Source organism: Oryx dammah, unplaced genomic scaffold (assembly GCF_014754425.2).
Source record: "Oryx dammah isolate SB20612 unplaced genomic scaffold, SCBI_Odam_1.1 HiC_scaffold_23, whole genome shotgun sequence".
NCBI lineage: Eukaryota > Metazoa > Chordata > Mammalia > Artiodactyla > Bovidae > Oryx > Oryx dammah.
Genome location: NW_024070207.1, coordinates 115,971,533 through 115,991,282, shown reverse-complemented (window position 1 = coordinate 115,991,282; position 19,750 = coordinate 115,971,533). Strand labels below are relative to the sequence as shown.

Below are 19,750 nucleotides of genomic sequence, written 5' to 3'. Positions count from 1 at the left end.
CAATAACCATTTTCACACAGGGGTGTGATTACTGGCTTCATTGCTCTTTCCACTTCTGACTCTCCCTTTTCTGCACCTGGTCAACTATATCCCCTCCCTCCCACTTCTATTCTCTACTTAACTCTGTGAATCTCTCTGGGTGTTTCAGGCTGTGGAGAACACCTAGGGAACTGATTACTGGCTAGACTGGTCTCTTCCCTTTTGACTCCCCTTCTTCTCCTCCTGGTCATCTCTATCGCCCTCCTCCCTCTTCTCTTCTCTGTGTAACTCCATGAACCTATCTGGGTATTCCAGACTGTGGAGAGCACATAGTGAATTAATTACTGCCTAGACAGCTCTCTCCCCTTTTGACTCCCCCTCTTCTCCTGGTCACCTCTATCTTTCTCCTCCTCTTCTCTTCTCCATGTATCTCTGTGAACATTTCTGGGTATCCCTCACTGTGGAGAATTTTTTCATCATTAACCTAGATGTTTTATCATCTGTGGTGTATGGATGGAGAAGTCTTGAGGCTACTGTAATAAAAAGACTGAAAGCCAGAGTCAGGAGGCTGAAATCCAAAACTTGAGAACACCACAAAACTCCTGATGCCAGGGAATATTAATAAACAAGAGCAGATCCAAAAGCCTCCATATTTACACTGAAACCAAGCTCCACCCAAGAGCCAACAAGTTCCAGAGCAAGACATACCACATTAATTCTCCAGTAGTGCAAGAACACAGCCCAGAGCATTAAAATACAGGCTGCCCAAAGCCATGCCAAACCCATAGACGCCCCAAAACTCGCTACTGGACACTTCATTGCACTGCAGAGAGAAGAGACCCAGCTTCATCCACCAGAACACAGATGCAAGATCCCCTAACCTAGAAACCTTGACAAGCCACTAGTCCAACCCCACTCACAGGGAGCAAGCTCCACAATAAAGAGGAAACACAAACTTCCAGCCTACAGAAAGGCCACCCCAAACACAGAAATTTAAACAAAATGAAAAGGCAAAGAAATATTCAGCAGGTAAAGGAGCAAGATAAATGCCAAAAAAAAAACAGCAAAAGAAAAGGAGATAGGGAGTCTACCTGAAAAAGAATTCAGAATAGTGATAGTAAAGATGATCCAACATCTTGAAAGCCAAATGGAGTTACAGATAAATAGCCTGGAGACAAGAACTGAGAAGATGCAAGAAATGTTTAACAAGGACCTAGAAGAAATAAAAAAGAGTCAATCAATAATGAAAATGCAATAACAGAGATCAAAAACACTCTGGAGGGAACCAAGAGTAGAATAACAGAGGCAGAAGACAGGATAAGTGAGGTGGAAGATAGAATGATGGAAATAACTAAACAAGGAAAAAAGAATTAAAAGAAATTAGGACAACCTCAGAGACCTCTGGGGCAATGTTAACCACCCCAACATTTGAATCATAGGAGTCCCAGAAGAAGAAGAGAAAAAGAAAGGGCATGAGAAAATACTTGAGGAGGTAATAGTTGAAAAATTCCTTAAAATGGGGGGAAAAACAGCCATCCAAGTCCAAGAAACCCAGAGAGTCCCAAACAGAATAAACCCAAGGAGACACACCCCAAGACACATATTAATCAAATTAACGAAGATCAAACACAAAGACCAAATATCAAAGGCAGAAAGAGAAAAGCAATAACAACACACAAGGGGATTCCCATAAGGATAACAGTTGATCTTTCAATAGAAACTCTTTGGCCCAGAAGGGAATGGCAGGACATACTTAAAGTGATGAAAGAGAAAAACCTATAATGCAGATTACTATACCCAACAAGGATCTCATTCAAATATGAAGGAGAAATCAAAAGCTTTACAGACAAGCAAAAGCTGAGAGAATTCAGCACCACCAAACCAGCTCTTCAACAAATGCTAAAGGATCTTCTCTAGACAGGAAACACGGAAAAAGTTTATAATCTCGAACCCAAAACAACAAAGTAAATGGCAACGGGATCATACTTATCAATAATTACCTTAAATGTCAATGGGTTGAATGACCCAATTAAAAGACAAAGACTGGCTGAATGGATAGAAAATCAAGACCCCCATATATGCTGTCTACAAGACACCCACCTCAAAACAAGGGACACACACAGACCCAAACTGAAGGGCTGGAAAAAGATATTTCATGCAAATGGAGACCAAAAGAAAGCAGGAGTAGCAATACTCATATCAGATAAAATAGACTTTGAAATAAAGGCCGTGAAAAGAGACAAAGAAGGACACTACATAATGATCAAAGGATTAATGCAAGAAGATATAACAATTATAAACATATATACACTGCAATGTGTAAGGCTAACACGTATGAAAGGGGAAATTAACAGTAACACAATAGTGGGACACTTTATTACCCTACTCACACCTATGGATAGGTCAACCAAACAGAAAATTAGCAAGGAAACATAATCTTTAAATGATACAATGGACCAGTTAGACCTAATTGATACCTACAGGACATTTCACCCCAACAATGAATTTCACCTTTTTCTCAAGTGCACACAGGATATTCTCCAGGATAGATCACATCCTGGGCCATAAATCTAGCACTGGTAAATTTAAAAAAAAAAAGAAATCATTTGAAGCATCTTTTCTGATCAAAAAAATAAAAAACCTACAGGCCAATATCACTGATGAATATAGATGCAAAAATCCTCAACAAAACTCTAGCAAACAGAATCCAACAACATATTAAAAAGATCATTCATCATGACCAAGTGGGCTTTATCCTAGGGAAGCAAGGATTCTTCAATATTCATAAATCAATGTGATAAACCACATTAAAAAATTGAAAGATAAAAACCATGTAATTATCTCAATAGATGCAGATAAAGCCTTTGACAAAATTCAACTCCCATTTATGATAAAACCCCCTAGAAAGCACGCATAGAAGGAATAAACCTCAACATAATAAAAAGCATATATGATAAACCCACAGTAAACATTATCCTCAATGGTGAAAAACTGAAAGCATTTCCCCTGAAGTAGGAACAAGACAAGGGTGCACACTCTTACCAACACTATTCAACATAGTTTTGGAAGTTTTAGCCACAGAAGAAAAAGAAATAAAAGGAATCCAGATTGGAAAAGAAGTAAAACTCTCACTGTTTGCAGATGACATGATCCTCTACATAGAAAACCCTAAAGACTCCATCAGAAAATTACTAGAGCTAATCAATGAATATAGTAAAGTTGCAGGATATAAAATTAACACACAGAAATCCCTTGCATTCCTATACACTAACAGTGATAAAACAGAGAAATTAAGGAAACAATTCCATTCAACATTGCAACAAAAAGAATAAAACACTTAGGAATAAATCTATCTAAAGAAACAAAAGGCCTATATATAGAAAACTACAAAACATTGGTGAAAGAAATCAAAGATGACACAAACAGATGGAGAAATACACCATGTTCATGGGATCAGAAGAATCAATGTAGGGAAAATGAGTATACTACCCAAAGCAATCTATAGCTTCAGCGCAATCCCTATCAAGCTACCAATGGTATTTTTCACAGAACTAGAACAAATAATTTCACAATTTGTATGGACATACAAAAAAACTCAAATAGCCAAAGCAATCTTGAGAAAGAAGAATGGAACTGGAGAAATCAACCTGCCTGACTTCAGACTATTCTACAAAGCTACAGTCATCAGGACAGTATGGTACTGGCACAAAGACAGAAATATAGATCAACATAACAAAATAGAAAGCCCAGAGATAAATCCACACACCTATGGACACCTTATCTTTGACAAAGGAGAAAAGAATATACAATGGAGAAAAGACAATCTCTTTAACAAGTGGGGCAGGGAAAACTGGTCAACCACTTGTAAAAGAATCAAACTAGAACACTTTCTAACACCATACACAAAAATAAACTCAAAATGGATTAAAGATTTAAATGTAAGACCAGAAACTGTAAAACTCCTAGAGGAAAACACAGGCAAAACACTCTCTGACATAAATCGCAGCAGGATCCTCTATGACCCTTCTCCCAGAATAATGGAAATAAAAGCAAAAATAAGCAAACATGACCTACTTAAACTTAAAATCTTTTCCACAACGAAGGAAACTATAAGCAAGATAAAAAGAAAGCTTTCAGAAAAGGAGAAAATAATAGGAAATGCAGCAACTGACAAGGAATTAATCTCAAAAATATATAAGCAACTCCTGCAGCTCAATTCCAGAAAAATAAACGACCCAATCAAAAAATGGGCCAAAGAACTAAACTGACATTTCCCCAAAGAAGACATACAGATGGCTAACAAATACATAAAACGATGCTCAATATCACTCATTATCAGAGAAATGCAAATCAAAACCACAATGAGGTACCATTTCACACCAGTCAGAATGGCTGTGATCCAAAAGTCTACAAGCAATAAATGCTGGATAGGGTGTGGAGAAAAGGGAACCCTCTCCCTCTTACACTGTTGGTGGGAATGCAAACTAGTACAGCCACTATGGAGAACAGTGTGGAGATTCCTTAAAAAACTGGAAATAGAACTGCCTTATGACAGAGCAATCCCACTGCTGGGCATACACACCAAGGAAACCAGAACTGAAAGAGACACGTGTACCCCAATGTTCATCACAACACTGTTTATAATGGCCAGGACATGGAAGCAACCTAGATGTCCATCAGCAGATGAATGGATAAGAAAGCTGTGGTACATATACACAATGGAGTATTACTCAGCCATTAAAAAGAATACATTTGAATCAGTTCTAATGAGATGGATGAAACTGGAGCCAATTATACAGAGTGAAGTAAGCCAGAAAGAAAAACAGCAATACAGTATACTAATGCATATATATGGAATTTAGAAAGACGGTAACGATAACCCTGTATGCAAGACAGCAAAAGAGACACAGATGTATAGAACAGTCTTTTGGACTCTGTGGGAGAGGGAGAGGGTGGGATGATTTGGGAGAATGGCATTGAAACATGTATAATATCATATCAGAAACAAATCTCCAGTCCAGGTTCGATACAGGACACAGGATGCTTGGGGCTGGTGCACTGGGATGAACCAGAAGGTTGGTACAGGGAGGAAGGTGGGAGGGGGGTTCAGGATGGGGAACATGTGTACACCCATGGCAGATTCATGTTGATGTATGCGAAACCAATACAGTACTGTAAAGTAATTAGCCTCCGATTAAAACAAATAAATTTTTTAAAAATTAAAAAAAAACACAAGAGGTACCATCTCATGCCAGTCAGAATGGCTGCAATCAAAAAGTCTACAAACAATAAATGCTGGAGAGGGTGTGGAGAAAAAGGAACCTTCTTCCACTGTTGGTGGGAATGCAAACTAGTACAGCCACTATGGAGAACAGTGTGGACATTCCTTAAAAAACTGGAAGAGGAACTGCCAAATGACCCAGCAATCCCACTGCTGGCCATACACACCAAGGAAACCAGAAATGAAAAAGACATGTGTACCCCAATGTTCATCGCAGCACTGTTTACAACAGTCAGGACATGGAAGCAACCTAGATGTCCATCAGCAGATGAATGGATAAGAAAGCTGTGGGACATATACACAATGGAATATTACTCAGCTATTAAAAAGGGAACACATTTGAATCAGTTCTAATGAGGTGGAAGAAACTGGAGCCTATTATACAGAATGAAGTAACTCAGAAAGACAAACAGCAATACCATGTATTAATGCATATATGTGGAATTTAGAAAGATGGTAACGATGACTCTATATCTGAGACAGCAAAGGAAACACAGATATAAAGAACAGACTTTTGGACTCTGTGGGAGAAGGCGAGGGTGGGATGATTTGAGAGAATAAAATTAAAACATGCGTATTACCATATGTGAAATAGATCACCAGTCCAGGTTCGACGCCTGAAACAGGGCACTCAAAGGTGATGAACTGGGACAACTCTGAGGGATGGGATAGGGAGGGAGGTGGGAAGAGGTTCAGTATGTTGGACACATGTACACTCATGGCTGATTCATGTCAGTTCAGTTCAGTTGCTCAGTCGTGTCCGACTCTTTGCGACCCCATGAATCACAGCACGCCAGGCCTCCCTGTCCATCACCAACTCCCGGACTTCACTCAGACTCACGTCCATCGAGTCAGTGATGCCATCCAGCCATCTCATCCTTGGTCGTCCCCTTCTCCTGCTCCCAATCCCTCCCAGTATCAGAGTCTTTTCCAATGAGTCAACTCTTCACAGGAGGTAGCCAAAGTACTGGAGTTTCAGCTTCAGCATCATTCCCTCCAAACAAATCCCAGGGCTGATCTTCAGAATGGACTGATTGGATCTCCTTCCAGTCCAAGGGACTCTCAAGAGTCTTCTCCAACACCACAGTTCAAAAGCATCAATTCTTCGGTGCTCAGCTTTCTTCACAGTCCAACTCTCACATCCATACATGACTACTGGAAAAACCATAGCCTTGCCTAGACGGACCTTTGTTGGCAAAGTAATGTCTCTGCTTTTCAATACGCTATCTCGGTTGGTCATAACTTTTCTTCCAAGGAGTAAGCGTCTTTTAATTTCATGGCTGCAGTCAGCATCTGCAGGGATTTTGGAGCCCCCCAAAATAAAGTCTGACACTGTTTCCACTGTTTCTCCATCTATTTGCCATGAAGTGATGGGACCAGATCCATGATCTTCGTTTTCTGAATGTTGAGCTTTAAGCCAACTTTTTCACTCTCCCCTTTCAATCTCATCAAGAGACTTTTTAGTTCCTCTTCACTTGCTGCCATAAGGGTGGTGTCATCTGCATATCTGAGGTTATTGATATTTCTCCCGGCAATCTTGATTCCAGCTTGTGCTTCTTCCAGCCCAGCGTTTCTCATGATGTAGTCTGCACAGAAGTTAAATAAGCAGGGTGACAATATACAGCCTTGACGTACTCCTTTTCCTATCTGGAACCAGTCTGTTGTTCCATGTCCAGTTCTAACTGTTGCTTCCTGACCTGCATATAGGTTTCTCAAGAGGCAGGTCAGGTGGTCTGGGATTCCCATCTCTTTCAGAATTTTCCACAGTTTATTGTGATTCACAGTCAAAGGCTTTGGCATAGTCAAGAAAGCAGAAATAGATGTTTTTCTGGAACTCTCTTGCTTTTTCCATGATTTAGCAGATGTTGGCAATTTGATCTCTGGTTCCTCTGCCTTTTCTAAAACCAGCTTGAACATCTAGAAGTTCATGGTTCATGTATTGCTGAAGCCTGGCTTGGAGAATTTTGAGCATTACTTTACTAGCATGTGAGCTGAGTGCAATTGTGCAGTAGTTTGAGCATTCTTTGGCATTGCCTTTCTTTGTCAATGTATGGCAAAAATCACTGCAGAGTTGTAAGGTAATTAGCCTCCAATTAAAATAAATAAATTAATTAAAAATAGTAAATAGAACAAAGAAATTAAAATGGCACACAAGAAAACATCTATTTAAAACAAAAGAAGGAAATAATGGAGGAAAAGAACTCCCCCCTCAAAAAAGACACATAAAGAAAACAAATATCAAATGGTAGATGCAAATCCTATCTTATCAGTAAGTATATTAAATGCACATGAAATAAACACTCCAGTAGACATTAGATTGGCATAATGGATTTTTTAAGTTCCAGTTACAAACTTACTACAAGAGACAAACAAAAAGGCTGAAAATACAAGGATGGAAAAAAATATACCACACAAACAGTACTGAAATGTCTATATTAATATCAGACAAAATAGACTTTAAGAAAATCCTAAGGAATTCATACACATACAGAAACCCTAATGAGAACTAATAAACAAATTCAAGGTTAGAGATTATAAGATTAATATACAAAAATCCATTGTATTTCTATACACTTGCAATAAAAAAGCCAAAAATTAAGTTAAGAAAGTAATTCTATTTACGATGGCATAAAAAAGAATGAAATATTTAGGGATGAATTTATCAAAGGAACTGCCAGATGTACTCTCTGAAAACTATATCAGACTGTTGAAATAAATTTTAAAAGACCTAAATAAATGAAAAGACACTCTATGTTCATGAACTGGAAGACTCAATATTAATATGGCAATTATCCCTAAACTGAACCAATAGATACAACCCAGTCCCTGTTACAATCCCAGCTGGCTTCTTTGCAGAAACTGTCAAGCTTATTCTAAAATTCATATAGAAATGCAAGGGACTCAGAACAGCCAAAACAATCTTTAAAAAGGAGAACAAAGTTGGAAAACTCATCCTTCCCAATTTCAAAACTCACTACAAGAAGCTACAGTAATCAACATAATATATAGTACTTCCATGATGATAGACCTAGAGATCAATGAAATAGAAAATCCAGAAATAAACCCTTTATTTATAGCAAACTCATTTTTGAGTAGGGTGTCAAGACAAGAGGGAAAAAGTGGTCTTTTACAAACAGTCATAAACAACTAGATTTCACATGTTAAGGAATGAAATTGGGCCCCTACATCTCACAACATAGGGTAAAACATGGAGTAAACCTTTATGAACTTGTATCAAGCAATGTTTTCTTAGATATGACAACAGAAGTACAAGAAACTAAAGAAAAAATAGATAAATTGGACTTCATCACAATTAAAACTTTTTTACTTCAAAGGATACCATTAAGAAAGTGAAAAGACAATGCACAGAATGGGAGAAAATATAAGCAAAGCACATATCTGAATGGAACTTTTAATCAGAATATAAAGAATTCCTTATATATTTATATATAATAAATATATAATATATACATGTATACTGGAGAAGGCAATGGCACCCCACTCCAGTGTTCTTGCCTGGAGAATCCCAGGGACGGGGGAGCCTGGTGGGCTGCCGTCTATGGGGTCTCACAGAGTTGGACACGACTGAAGAGACTTAGCATATACATGTATAATAAATATAAAAATATGTCTGTATAATGAAAAGACAAATAATCTAATTAAAATGGGCAAAGTATTTGAATACACATTTCTCCAAAGATGATGTACAAATAGCCAATAAGCATAAAGATGTTCAACATTAGCCACTAGGGAAATGCAAATCAAACCACAAAGATATTGGGCTGGCCAAAAAGTTTGTTCCAATTTTTCCATAAGATGTTACAGAAAAACTCAAAATTTTTCGCCAACCCAATAGCTTTGAGGTTTTGATTCTCAAGTTCATTATGAATACAATAAGAAATTACTTTTCCATTTTGAATGAACAAAAAACTATGTATTATACAGGCCTGGCTTCCCTGGTGGCTCAGACCGTTAAGTGTCTGCCTGCAATGCGGGAGACCCGGGTTAGATTCCTGGGTCGGGAAGGTCCCCTGGAGAAGGAAATGGCAATCCACTCCAGCACTCTTGCCTGGAAAATCCCATGGATGGAAGAGCCTGATAGGCTACAGTCCATGGGGTCGCAAAGAGTTGGAGACGACTGAGCGACTTCACTTTCACTTTCACTTTATACATGCCTAGTTAGTTCACTGTGGCTAAAAGGTTTACCTTAAGGAGGACACAAGGAAAAATTGAATTATACAAGACTTTCAAGTTAGTGACGGATCTAATGTAAGATTAGTATAAAATTTTACATTTTCTCTTACCTGGTTTATTTTGATCAGTCTCTTCAGGACTATGAGTATTAACTCTATAAGAGCTAAAAGGCTGGCTACTCAAAAGGTTATCACACTGCAGGCTGTGGCACAAGTTCTCAAGAAAGCGAAGAACAAATGATGCACTGTTCACTGGAGGCAGCTGGATGGAATGAATTTCCCCATCAAAAGCAGCTATAAAAAGATGTCAGAGTCACATCATAGAAAGATGAGAACCATAACATCAACAACAACAAAAGCCATCAATATAGGAAATATAAATCTAATGTGTGATTTTTGTAATTTATAAAGGAATAATCTTAAATTATATAAGTTCCTCTCATTCAAACACAATAGTCTGAACTAAGAAAAGCATTCTCATTTAAAAATATTCATAAAGTAAACAACAACAATAGAAACCCACTGATCTACACTACTTTCTACTCTTCCAAACATTGAGTGAAGTAAGTGAAGCCACTCAGTTGTGTCCAACTCTTTGCGACCCTGTGGACTGTAGCCCACCAGGCTCCTCCATCCATGGGATTCTCCAGGCAAGAATACTGGAGTGGGTTGCCATTTTCTTCTCCAGGGGATCTTCCCAACCCAGGGATTGAACCCAGGTCTCCCACATTGCAGGCAGACAGTTTAACCTCTGAGCCACCAGGGAAGCCATGGGTACAAATGCAGTATCTGATCACACAATCATGAAAGCCATATGTATTTTATCCCTTAATCACTTCTTGAATCACATTTTTATTTAGAGATTCTTATAGTCTGTTTTCTAAAAAAAAATTAAAATTTATTAATATAAAGCTCACTTTATCTATAGTGAGCTTAATAAAGAAGGTAAAAGGAAAAATCTGTACCTCTTACCTCAATTTACAGTATTACTCTGACATTATTAGTTTATTTTGAAAGTTAAATTTTTTAAAACAGGGTTAAAAGTGTATAAACATATAATTATTATAAATATGCTATATATTAACAAAATAAATATTCAAATATTATCATTAATAGAATAAAAATTTAGAAAATAATCTATGTATTTTATAAAATCTTTGCCTTCTTGAAACCTAAAATCCAATTAGAGAATAAAAGCTGATAAAGGATTAGATGTGCATACCGGTTATCACTTCTCCTCCACGATCATCTGGCTTAAGGAATTCAAAAACAGTCTTACTTTGAATGGCACAATCCACACAGGCCTGCACCGTCTGCCGGAGCACCACATTGACAGGGCCTGGGCCAAAGTGGTCTGGCAGCTGCTGGATTTTCTTCTGATCCAGGTGAGGGCCACAGTTTCCATGTTTGTTTATATAGACACAGACTTGATGAAAAATGTGTATATAAGATATAACAATGAGATTGGTTAGAAGGAACATAAACACTACATAATCACTATATATCCCATCAGCCAACCTTCACTCAAAGAGAACCTAAACATAGTTAATATCAATGATCATTTCTGTTACCTAAAAATATGTAAACATAGTTTCACATTGTGTAAATATATTAAACCTAGAAAGAAATAATCCAAAATCTTCTTCAATTTTCTAGATTTCTGTCCAAACTAATTATAGAAACAATACAAGTTTTAGTAGCACCACAAAACAATTCTTTGCACATTCCCATATTAGATAAAAATGGCTTAGAGACAAGAATATTTTCACTTTTTTACTGCAGTCACAGTGCAAGAATTTTCTTTCAAAACTGGTCTTCTTAGCACATTCCTTTTGGACTGAATTTATTTTAAATCAACAATACTACATTTATTCATTATGTAGTATTTTCTAAAGTAACTACATAACTTAAGATATGTGTCACACCAAGTGGGCTTTATCTCAGGGATGCAAGGATTCTTCAATACCTGCAAATCAATCAACGTAATTCACCACATTAACAAATTGAAAAATAAAAGCCATATGATTATCTCAATAGATGCAGAGAAGGCCTTTGACAAAATTCAACATCCATTTATGATAAAAACTCTCCAGAAAGCAGGAATAGAAGGAACATACCTCAACATAATAAAAGCTATATATGACAAACCCACAGCAAACATTATCCTCAATGGTGAAAAATTGAAAGCATTTCCCCTGAAGTCAGGAACAAGACAAGGGTGCCCACTTTCACTGCTACTATTCAACATAGTTCTGGAAGTTCTGGCCACAGCAATCAGAGCAGAAAAAGAAAGAAAAGGAATCCAAATTGGAAAAGAAGAAGTAAAACTCTCACTGTTTGCAGATGACACGATCCTCTACATAGAAAACCCTAAAGACTCCACCAGAAAATTACTAGAGCTAATCAATGAATATAGTAAAGTTGCAGGATATAAAATCAACACACAGAAATCCCTTGCATTCCTATACACTAATAATGAGAAAGCAGAAAAAGAAATTAAGGAAACAATTCCATTTACCATTACAACAAAAAGAATAAAATACTTACGAATAAATCTACCTAAAGAAACTAAAGACCTATATATAGAAAATTATAAAACACTGGTGAAAGAAATCAAAGAGGACACTAATAGATGGAGAAATATACCATGTTCATGGATCAGAAGACTCAATATAGCGAAAATGAGTATACTACCCAAAGCAATCTACAGATTCAATGCAATCCCTATCAAGCTACAAGCGGTATTTTTCACAGAGCTAGAACAAATAATTTCACAATTTGTATGGAAATACAAAAAACCTTGAATAGCCAAAGCAATCTTGAGAAAGAATGGAACTGGAGGAATCAACCTGCCTGACTTCAGGCTCTACTACAAAGCCACAGTTATCAAGAGAGTATGGTACTGGCACAAAGACAGAAATATAGATCAATGGAACAAAATAGAAAGCCCAGAAATAAATCCACACACCTATGGACATCTTATCTTCGACAAAGGAGGCAAGAATATACAATGGATTAAAGACAATCTCTTTAACAAGTGGTGCTGGGAAAACTGGTCAACCACTTGTAAAAGAATGAAACTAGATCACTTTCTAACACCACGCACAAAAATAAACTCAAAATGGATTAAAGATCTAAATGTAAGACAAAAAACTATAAAAATCCTAGAAGAGAACATAGGAAAAACACTCTCTGACATAAATCATAGCAGGATCCTCTATGATCCACCTCCCAGAATACTGGAAATAAAAGCAAAAATAAACAAATGGGATCTAATTAAAATTAAAAGCTTCTGCACAACAAAGGAAACTATAAGCAAGCTGAAAAGACAGCCTTCAGAATGGGAGAAAATAATAGCAAATGAAGCAACTGACAAACAACTAATCTCAAAAATATATAAGCAACTCTTGCAGCTCAATTCCAGAAAAATAAACGACCCAATCGAAAAATGGGCCAAAGAACTAAATAGACATTTCTCCAAAGAAGACATACAGATGGCTAACAAACACATGAAAAGATGCTCAACATCACTCATTATCAGAGAAATGCAAATCAAAACCACAATGAGGTACCATTTCACACCAGTCAGAATGGCAGCGATCCAAAAGTCTGAAAGCAATAAATGCTGGAGAGGGTGTGGAGAAAAGGGAACCCTCTTACACTGTTGGTGGGAATGCAAACTAGTACAGCCACTATGGAGAACAGTGTGCAGATTCTTTTAAAAATTGCAAATAGAACTGCCTTATGACAGAGCAATCCCACTGCTGGGCATACACACCAAGGAAACCAGAACTGAAAGAGACACATGTACCCCAGTGTTCATCGCAGCACTGTTTATAATAGCCAGGACATGGAAACAACCTAGATTTCCATCAGCAGATGAATGGATAAGAAAGCTGTGGTACATATACACAATGGAGTAGTACTCAGCCATTAAAAAGAATACATTTGAATCAGTTCTAATGAGATGGATGAAACTGGAGCTGATTATACAGAGTGAAGTAAGCCAGAAAGAAAAACACCGATACAGTATACTAACACATATATATGGAATTTAGAAAGATAGTAATGATAACCCTGTATGTGAGACAGCAAAAGAGACACAGATGTTTAGAATGTACTTTTGGACTCTGTGGGAGAGGGAGAGGGTGGGATGATTTGGGAGAATGGCATTGAAACATGTATACTATCATGTAAGAAATGAATCGCCAGTCTATGTTCCATACAGGATACAGGATGCTTGGGGCAGGTACACGGGGAGGATCCAGAGAGATGATATGGGGTGGGAGGTGGGAGGGGGGTTAAGGATTGGGAACTCATGTACACCCGTGGCTGATTCATGTCAATGTATGGCAAAACCAATACAGTATTGTAAAGTAAAATATAAAAAAAAATTTTTTTAATAAAAAATAATAATTAAAAAAAAAGATATGTGTCACAGTAAGTTCTAATGACCTGGAGAAATTTTTTCATTAATTTTAAGAAAATAAAAATGTTCTTTCTATACATGCTGAGGTTCACAAAAGAAAATTTTAAGAATAAATGCTTTCCTTAGTATAATAAAAGCATTTAGAATTTAGAAGTAAATACCCTATAATCACAGTCAAGTTTCCTTAATTTTTCTTCACTGAGAATCAAATTCTAATCAACATACAATGTATATGATTATTACCAAAAAGAAAATATATTGTCCCCCTAAATCAAAAGGCATGTTATTTTTCTCCACTGCTTTATTGCAAAATTTTCATCTATACAAAGTCTGTATTTAGTACAATAAAAACCCATTAATCTCACTTTCATCATGTTGAAATATATGATAATTCTCAACTTTCTGGCAACAGCCAGAGAAGGATCAACCCTGGCATAGAAACATCACCTACTAAAAACAATCTGAGGTACTGATGGCCTTGACAAAGTTCTACTGAGCACAAATGAGCTAAACAAGGATTTCAATGTTTATACTCATTTAGTCAGTCTCACCAGCTAATGGACTAAAAATCAGAAATAATAAAGTGACAAAATGGGAAACGTAACAATAATTATTTTTAAAGTGATACCTATTTCATGAAATTAAACTATAATTTCTTTTTAGTAAGAAAAGAAAAATTGAGGGGAAAAAGTCCAGGGAAGAGAAGAATGTAAGAGAAAGATAATTAAGAATCTAGGAGAGGAAGCAATAAAACTTGATATAAAAAAACAGGAAAGGAATAAGGAAATCTGCAGAAGATGACAAGTCAAAGGGATTAATTAGTTTGGGTGCCTGTCATTTCACACTCTTTACACAGCAAACAGCAATTTAAAGTCATCATGTCCCTTGACAGGCAAGGATCTGTGAAAATTTTAAAAGGCATTTAAAAAAGGTTTGAGGTAGCTTTAAAAATATATACAAGACAAAAAGACAAATTGTGAAATGAGATAATGGGAAAACAAGAATAGATTTGACAATAACGCAAATGTTATAAATTTTACCAAGAGGGATAAAATATCTTAAGGATGCTGAATTTTCAAGTGACTCGTGTATTTAAACAGACTGTTTTTCCTTAACATCAAAATAAACAACTAGAATTTCAAAATATTTTAATATGAAAAATTCTCAAAGAAATGTTTATTATCATCTTTTCTCCCTCTTATTTTCAGGATTTCAAAGACACTGAATATAATACAACACAAGTACTAATTTTATACTCTTAAAAATACTAATTTACCTGTAGACATCACTATTTTAGATGACCCAGGGACAGCATCCTTATCATATGAAATGTTACCACGTTCTCTGGCCAGTGCATTTAGAGAAGTTGAAGATGTGGAGCAAATGACAGGAATACATTTTTCCTGTTAAAAAAGAAAAAATTCCTAGATAAGGAGGTCAGAAAATCATTGGCATCACTGGTCCACAAATGATCAGTGGTCAGAAGTCCTTTGGGATGGAAATTTCTCTGTTACAAATTGTAGTACTTTTCAAACTGTGCTAAGAGAAGACCATAAGCTAGTCAAGTAGGAGAGGAAGAGACCAAGAGACTAGGATTCCCGATGCTATCCTTGCTCCACCTAGTCATACCTTAGTCAAAATAATTATTATGTAAAACTTGTGGTTGGTTTGTTGCTTTTTTGTTTTTTAGCTTCCCAGGTGGCTCAGTGGTAAAGAATCTGCCTGCTAATGCAAGCGATGCAGGGTTCCTGGGTTGGGAAGATCTCCTGGAGGAGGAAATGACAACCCACTCCAGTATTCTTGCCTGGAGAATGCCATGGACAGAGGAGCCTGGTGGGCTACAGTTCATAGGGTCTCAAAGAGTTAAGACACAACTGAGCATCCAAGCATTTAAGTTTTATACACTCTGGAAATCTAATCCAGTAATTCATCAAATGAGGTTGGGGAACCTCAACAAGGCAGAGGACAGTTTGTCTTCAGAAAGCAGTCACACATCTGGGTTTTTACTATATCTAGCCTGCATTTCTCCATATTACACATGATAATTTTGACAAAATTAAAAGCGGCTTGCTAAAGTCCATACAGAATTATGCCCACTGTATGTAAGAACAAATGTCTTCTGGGTATTGTTAAAAATCACTAGCGGTTTATATTATATCAGCTCTTGACGTTTACTAGGAGCTAACTTCAAACAAGACTCTCCAGTATCAGAAAAGAGGACCTTGGGCCTAGAAAGGTAATAATAGAGATATTTAAAAGGCAGGGACAAAGGAGAAAAGGCAGAACACTCAGTGCTGTTGGATTTTTTCTTTGTTTAAATTAGTGACTGTTATCTGGGTTCACAGTATAGCAGTAAATTATGTTATTTTTAAAGTGTTGTTGTTTAGTCACCAAGTTGTGTCTGACTCTTTTTCGACCCCATGGACTGTAGCCTGCCAGGTTCCTCATCTATGGGAATTCCCAGGCAAGAATACTTGCCTTCTCCCAGGATCTTCTCCAAGGGTCTTCTAAACTGAGGGATTGAACCTGCATCTCCTGCACTGGCAGGCGAATTCTTCACTGCTGAGCCACCAGGGAAGCCCTTTTAAAGTATACTGAGTTTTAAATAAACTTTCCCAAAGATAAATACACCCATGCAATATTTTCAGTGTGGCTTTGAAGAGGTCAAACACTATTCAGTCTTAAGTTTATCCAAGATTCTACACCTTTATACTTAAGAGTACATTTCTTACAGACAAGATGTATTTGGATCCTATATATAACAGTTTACATCTGCTAGTCCCCAAATCCCAATCCCTTTCTCTCCCCCCCGCCCCTTGTAAAAAGCCTTATACACTCTTGGTACATTCCTCAAGGGTGTCATAATACCCTTGTTGTTGTTCAGTCGCTAAGTTGTGTCCAAATCTTTCGAGCCCACCAGGCTCATCTGACCATGGGATTTCCCAAGCAAAAATACTTGAGTGGGTTGTCATTTCCTTATCAAGGGGACCTTCCCAACCCAGGGATCAAATCCACGTCTCCTTTATTGGCAGGTGGATTCTTTACCACTGAGCCATCTGGGAAGCCCATATAACACTCTTAGTAAATCCTAAACTGTATGTTTAATAATAAGGCACTACAGAGACCCATAATAGAAATTAGTAGGAGATACAACTAACCTTTCTTCCTGAGTGTGGGCCTTTTTTCTTTGTTGTGGTATTCTTAACAGAACTTCCCTTCTTGGGGACTGAAGGATATCCAGGTGGTTTAGGCTGACCTGATTTCTTAATCGGATGTGTTGGTAATATTATAGCACTGTTCTGTGGAGACTGCATTGAGCGCTGAGCTGCCTTGGAAGGAGGCGGCTGTGTTTTTGTGGTATTCTTTGTAACAAGAACTGAGAGAAAAAACACACAGCACAAAAATATGATTAAAGTAAATGACATAATTAAAGTATTTTCTTCTTGATTTAAAAGACATTTAACTCAATCTTTAAAAATATTCCAAAGGTTACTCACTGAAAACCACCTGAAATAAAGGTACCATTTAAAATCAAGTTACAGATAATTAAGATTTTAGATTATCAGGAAATAGTCTGATTCTCTAGAAAAAATAAAGATGCTCTTATAAGAACCAGTAACTTCAAACTTACCTGGCACACTGAAAAACTCTATCAGTTTACCTTTTGTCTGTTTCTCATATTTCTAGACCTTGGCAGATAAAAGTTTTTCCTTCAGAAAATACTATCCAATGATGCCATATATAGGAATAATTCTGCCCATCAATATAGAAAAACATAAAGCAGCTACAATGGCTCCTGTTTCATCTTCTAAAGGTCAAAGGAATCCCCCTACTTGATTTTTAATGGCTAAAATACATTATATCCCTGTATGTATATTTAATAGTAAAGTTTTATAAGCTACAATATAGACTCTACATTAACATTGTCACAGAAGGACCGTCATATCCAAATGATTTGAATTTGTTACTTGCAGCCCAATCAAGACAGCTTTAATATTTCAAATGAAGGTTACTTGCCAGGTTACTCTTACATATATTCACAGTTAAGTAAAAAGAGATATTTTTAGTATTAATCCCTTAATTTCATTAGTACAAAAAAATGACTTTCACATAGTAAATAGATGTCAAAAAGTCTTTACAGGAAGAGCTGAGCTACCAGGGAAGCCCCCTGACCCTGTATACATCTATGAAAAAAAATCAACTACTTTTATTAGGTCTCTGGTAGCTCAGCTGGTAAAGAATCCGCTTGCAATGCAGGAGACCCCAGTTCGATCCCTGGATCAGGAAGATCACCTGGAGAAGGGATAGGCTACCCACTCCACTGTTCTTGGGCTTCCCTGGTGACTCAGATGGTAAAGAATCTGCCTGCAATGTGGGAAACCTGGGTTCAATCCCTGGGTTGGGAAGATCCCCTGGAGGAGGGCATGGCAACCCACTCCAGTATTTTTGCCTGGAGAATCTCCATGGACAGAGGAGCCTGATGGGCTACAGTCCATGGGTTGCAAAGAGTCAAATAAGACTGAGTGATCAAGCACTGCAATTTTATTTTGAGAGCTTTGTTTTACAACTTAAGGCTTCCCTGGTGGCTCAATGGTAAAGAATCCACATTCGATGCAGGAGACGTGAGTTTGATCCCTGAGTCAGGAAGATACCCTAGAGAAGAAATGGCAACCCACTCCAGTATCTTTGCCTAGGAAATCCCATGGACAGGGGAGCCTGGCAGGCTACAGTTCATGGAGTCACAAGAGTCTAAGACAACGTAGCAACCAAACAACAACATTTTACAATCTGAAACGAATTTACCACTTTGCTTCTCCCATCCTCGAAGACTAGGTGTAAACTGACCTTCTATGGAGAATACCACATCTTCCCTGCAGCCTTTTTATCTACCTAGGCACCAAGTCAAGAGGGTGGAACAGCTCAGCTGCCAGGGCAAACGGAGGACCACTTAACTGCCGCCTTCTCTTTTCCCTTCCTCTTATTTATAGTAATTCACCAGCCTCTTTTTAACTCTTTATCATCATCTAATTTATACTCCATGCTCATTTCCACTTTTTTCAAATAATTCTAGCAACATAATTCACATTAGCTCTACTTACAGTCTCCCTGATATCATCTTCAGGAACTGATCATACTTCTGATGCTTCATCATCCTGACCTAATCATTAGACAATTTGTGAAGCTCTTCTACCTCTAAGATAATCAACTGTGCTCCCCTTGTCTACATCCAGCTTCCTTATCTGTCATTTTTGCTTCATACCAACTGATCATGCTTTTCATTCTCATTATAAGACTTAGTCACAAGCCCTCTTCATTTTCATCCAATCTGTTAGCTATCTTCTGGCTTTACTTTACTCCCTATTAACCTGCACCCAACTGTCCATCTCCACCAAATCCCCATAACTAGTATCCCTTACGTTATCACCCCTGATCTTTGATCATGTCCAACATGTCAGCTCCAACCTCTGAGTCACACTCTCATTTGTTTTCTCTGGTCCTGAGCTATAGAACGAAGGTCAGCAATCTTTCTGCAAGGGACCAAACAGTAAATATTTTAGGCTTTAAATGTCACATGTGGTCTCTGTCACACAATCTTCTTTGTCTCTTCAGTTTTTTTAATCCTTTATGAATATAAAAAGTATTCACAGCTCACAGGCTACATGTGGCCCTCAAATTATAGTCTGCCAACTCCTGTTACAGAACATTAGGATATGCCTGATCACTGTAACATCTATGCTAATCTCAACTAAGGTGTCACTGCTTGAACTCATTGATTTCCAAGTATGTTTCCATGGCAGAACATTCCCCCCCTTTTAAGTTCCTCTCTCCCTCTCACCTTATTCCTTTCAGCAAATGACCCTACCTTCT

The 19,750-nt window shown here is 37.4% G+C and overlaps 1 protein-coding gene across 1 annotated transcript in view; it reads right to left on the bottom strand.

The window, feature by feature from the left end:
- SCML2 (Scm polycomb group protein like 2) overlaps window positions 1-19,750 on the bottom strand; it is a 114,034-nt gene that overhangs the window by 15,758 nt on the left and 78,526 nt on the right. The window contains exons 8-11 of the mRNA XM_040266546.1: window positions 17,041-17,258; window positions 15,159-15,285; window positions 10,676-10,879; window positions 9,565-9,747 (exon numbers count right to left, since the gene is read on the bottom strand). Coding sequence (XP_040122480.1) covers window positions 9,565-9,747; window positions 10,676-10,879; window positions 15,159-15,285; window positions 17,041-17,258 — 732 coding nt within the window. The remainder of the gene's footprint in view (window positions 1-9,564; window positions 9,748-10,675; window positions 10,880-15,158; window positions 15,286-17,040; window positions 17,259-19,750) is intronic.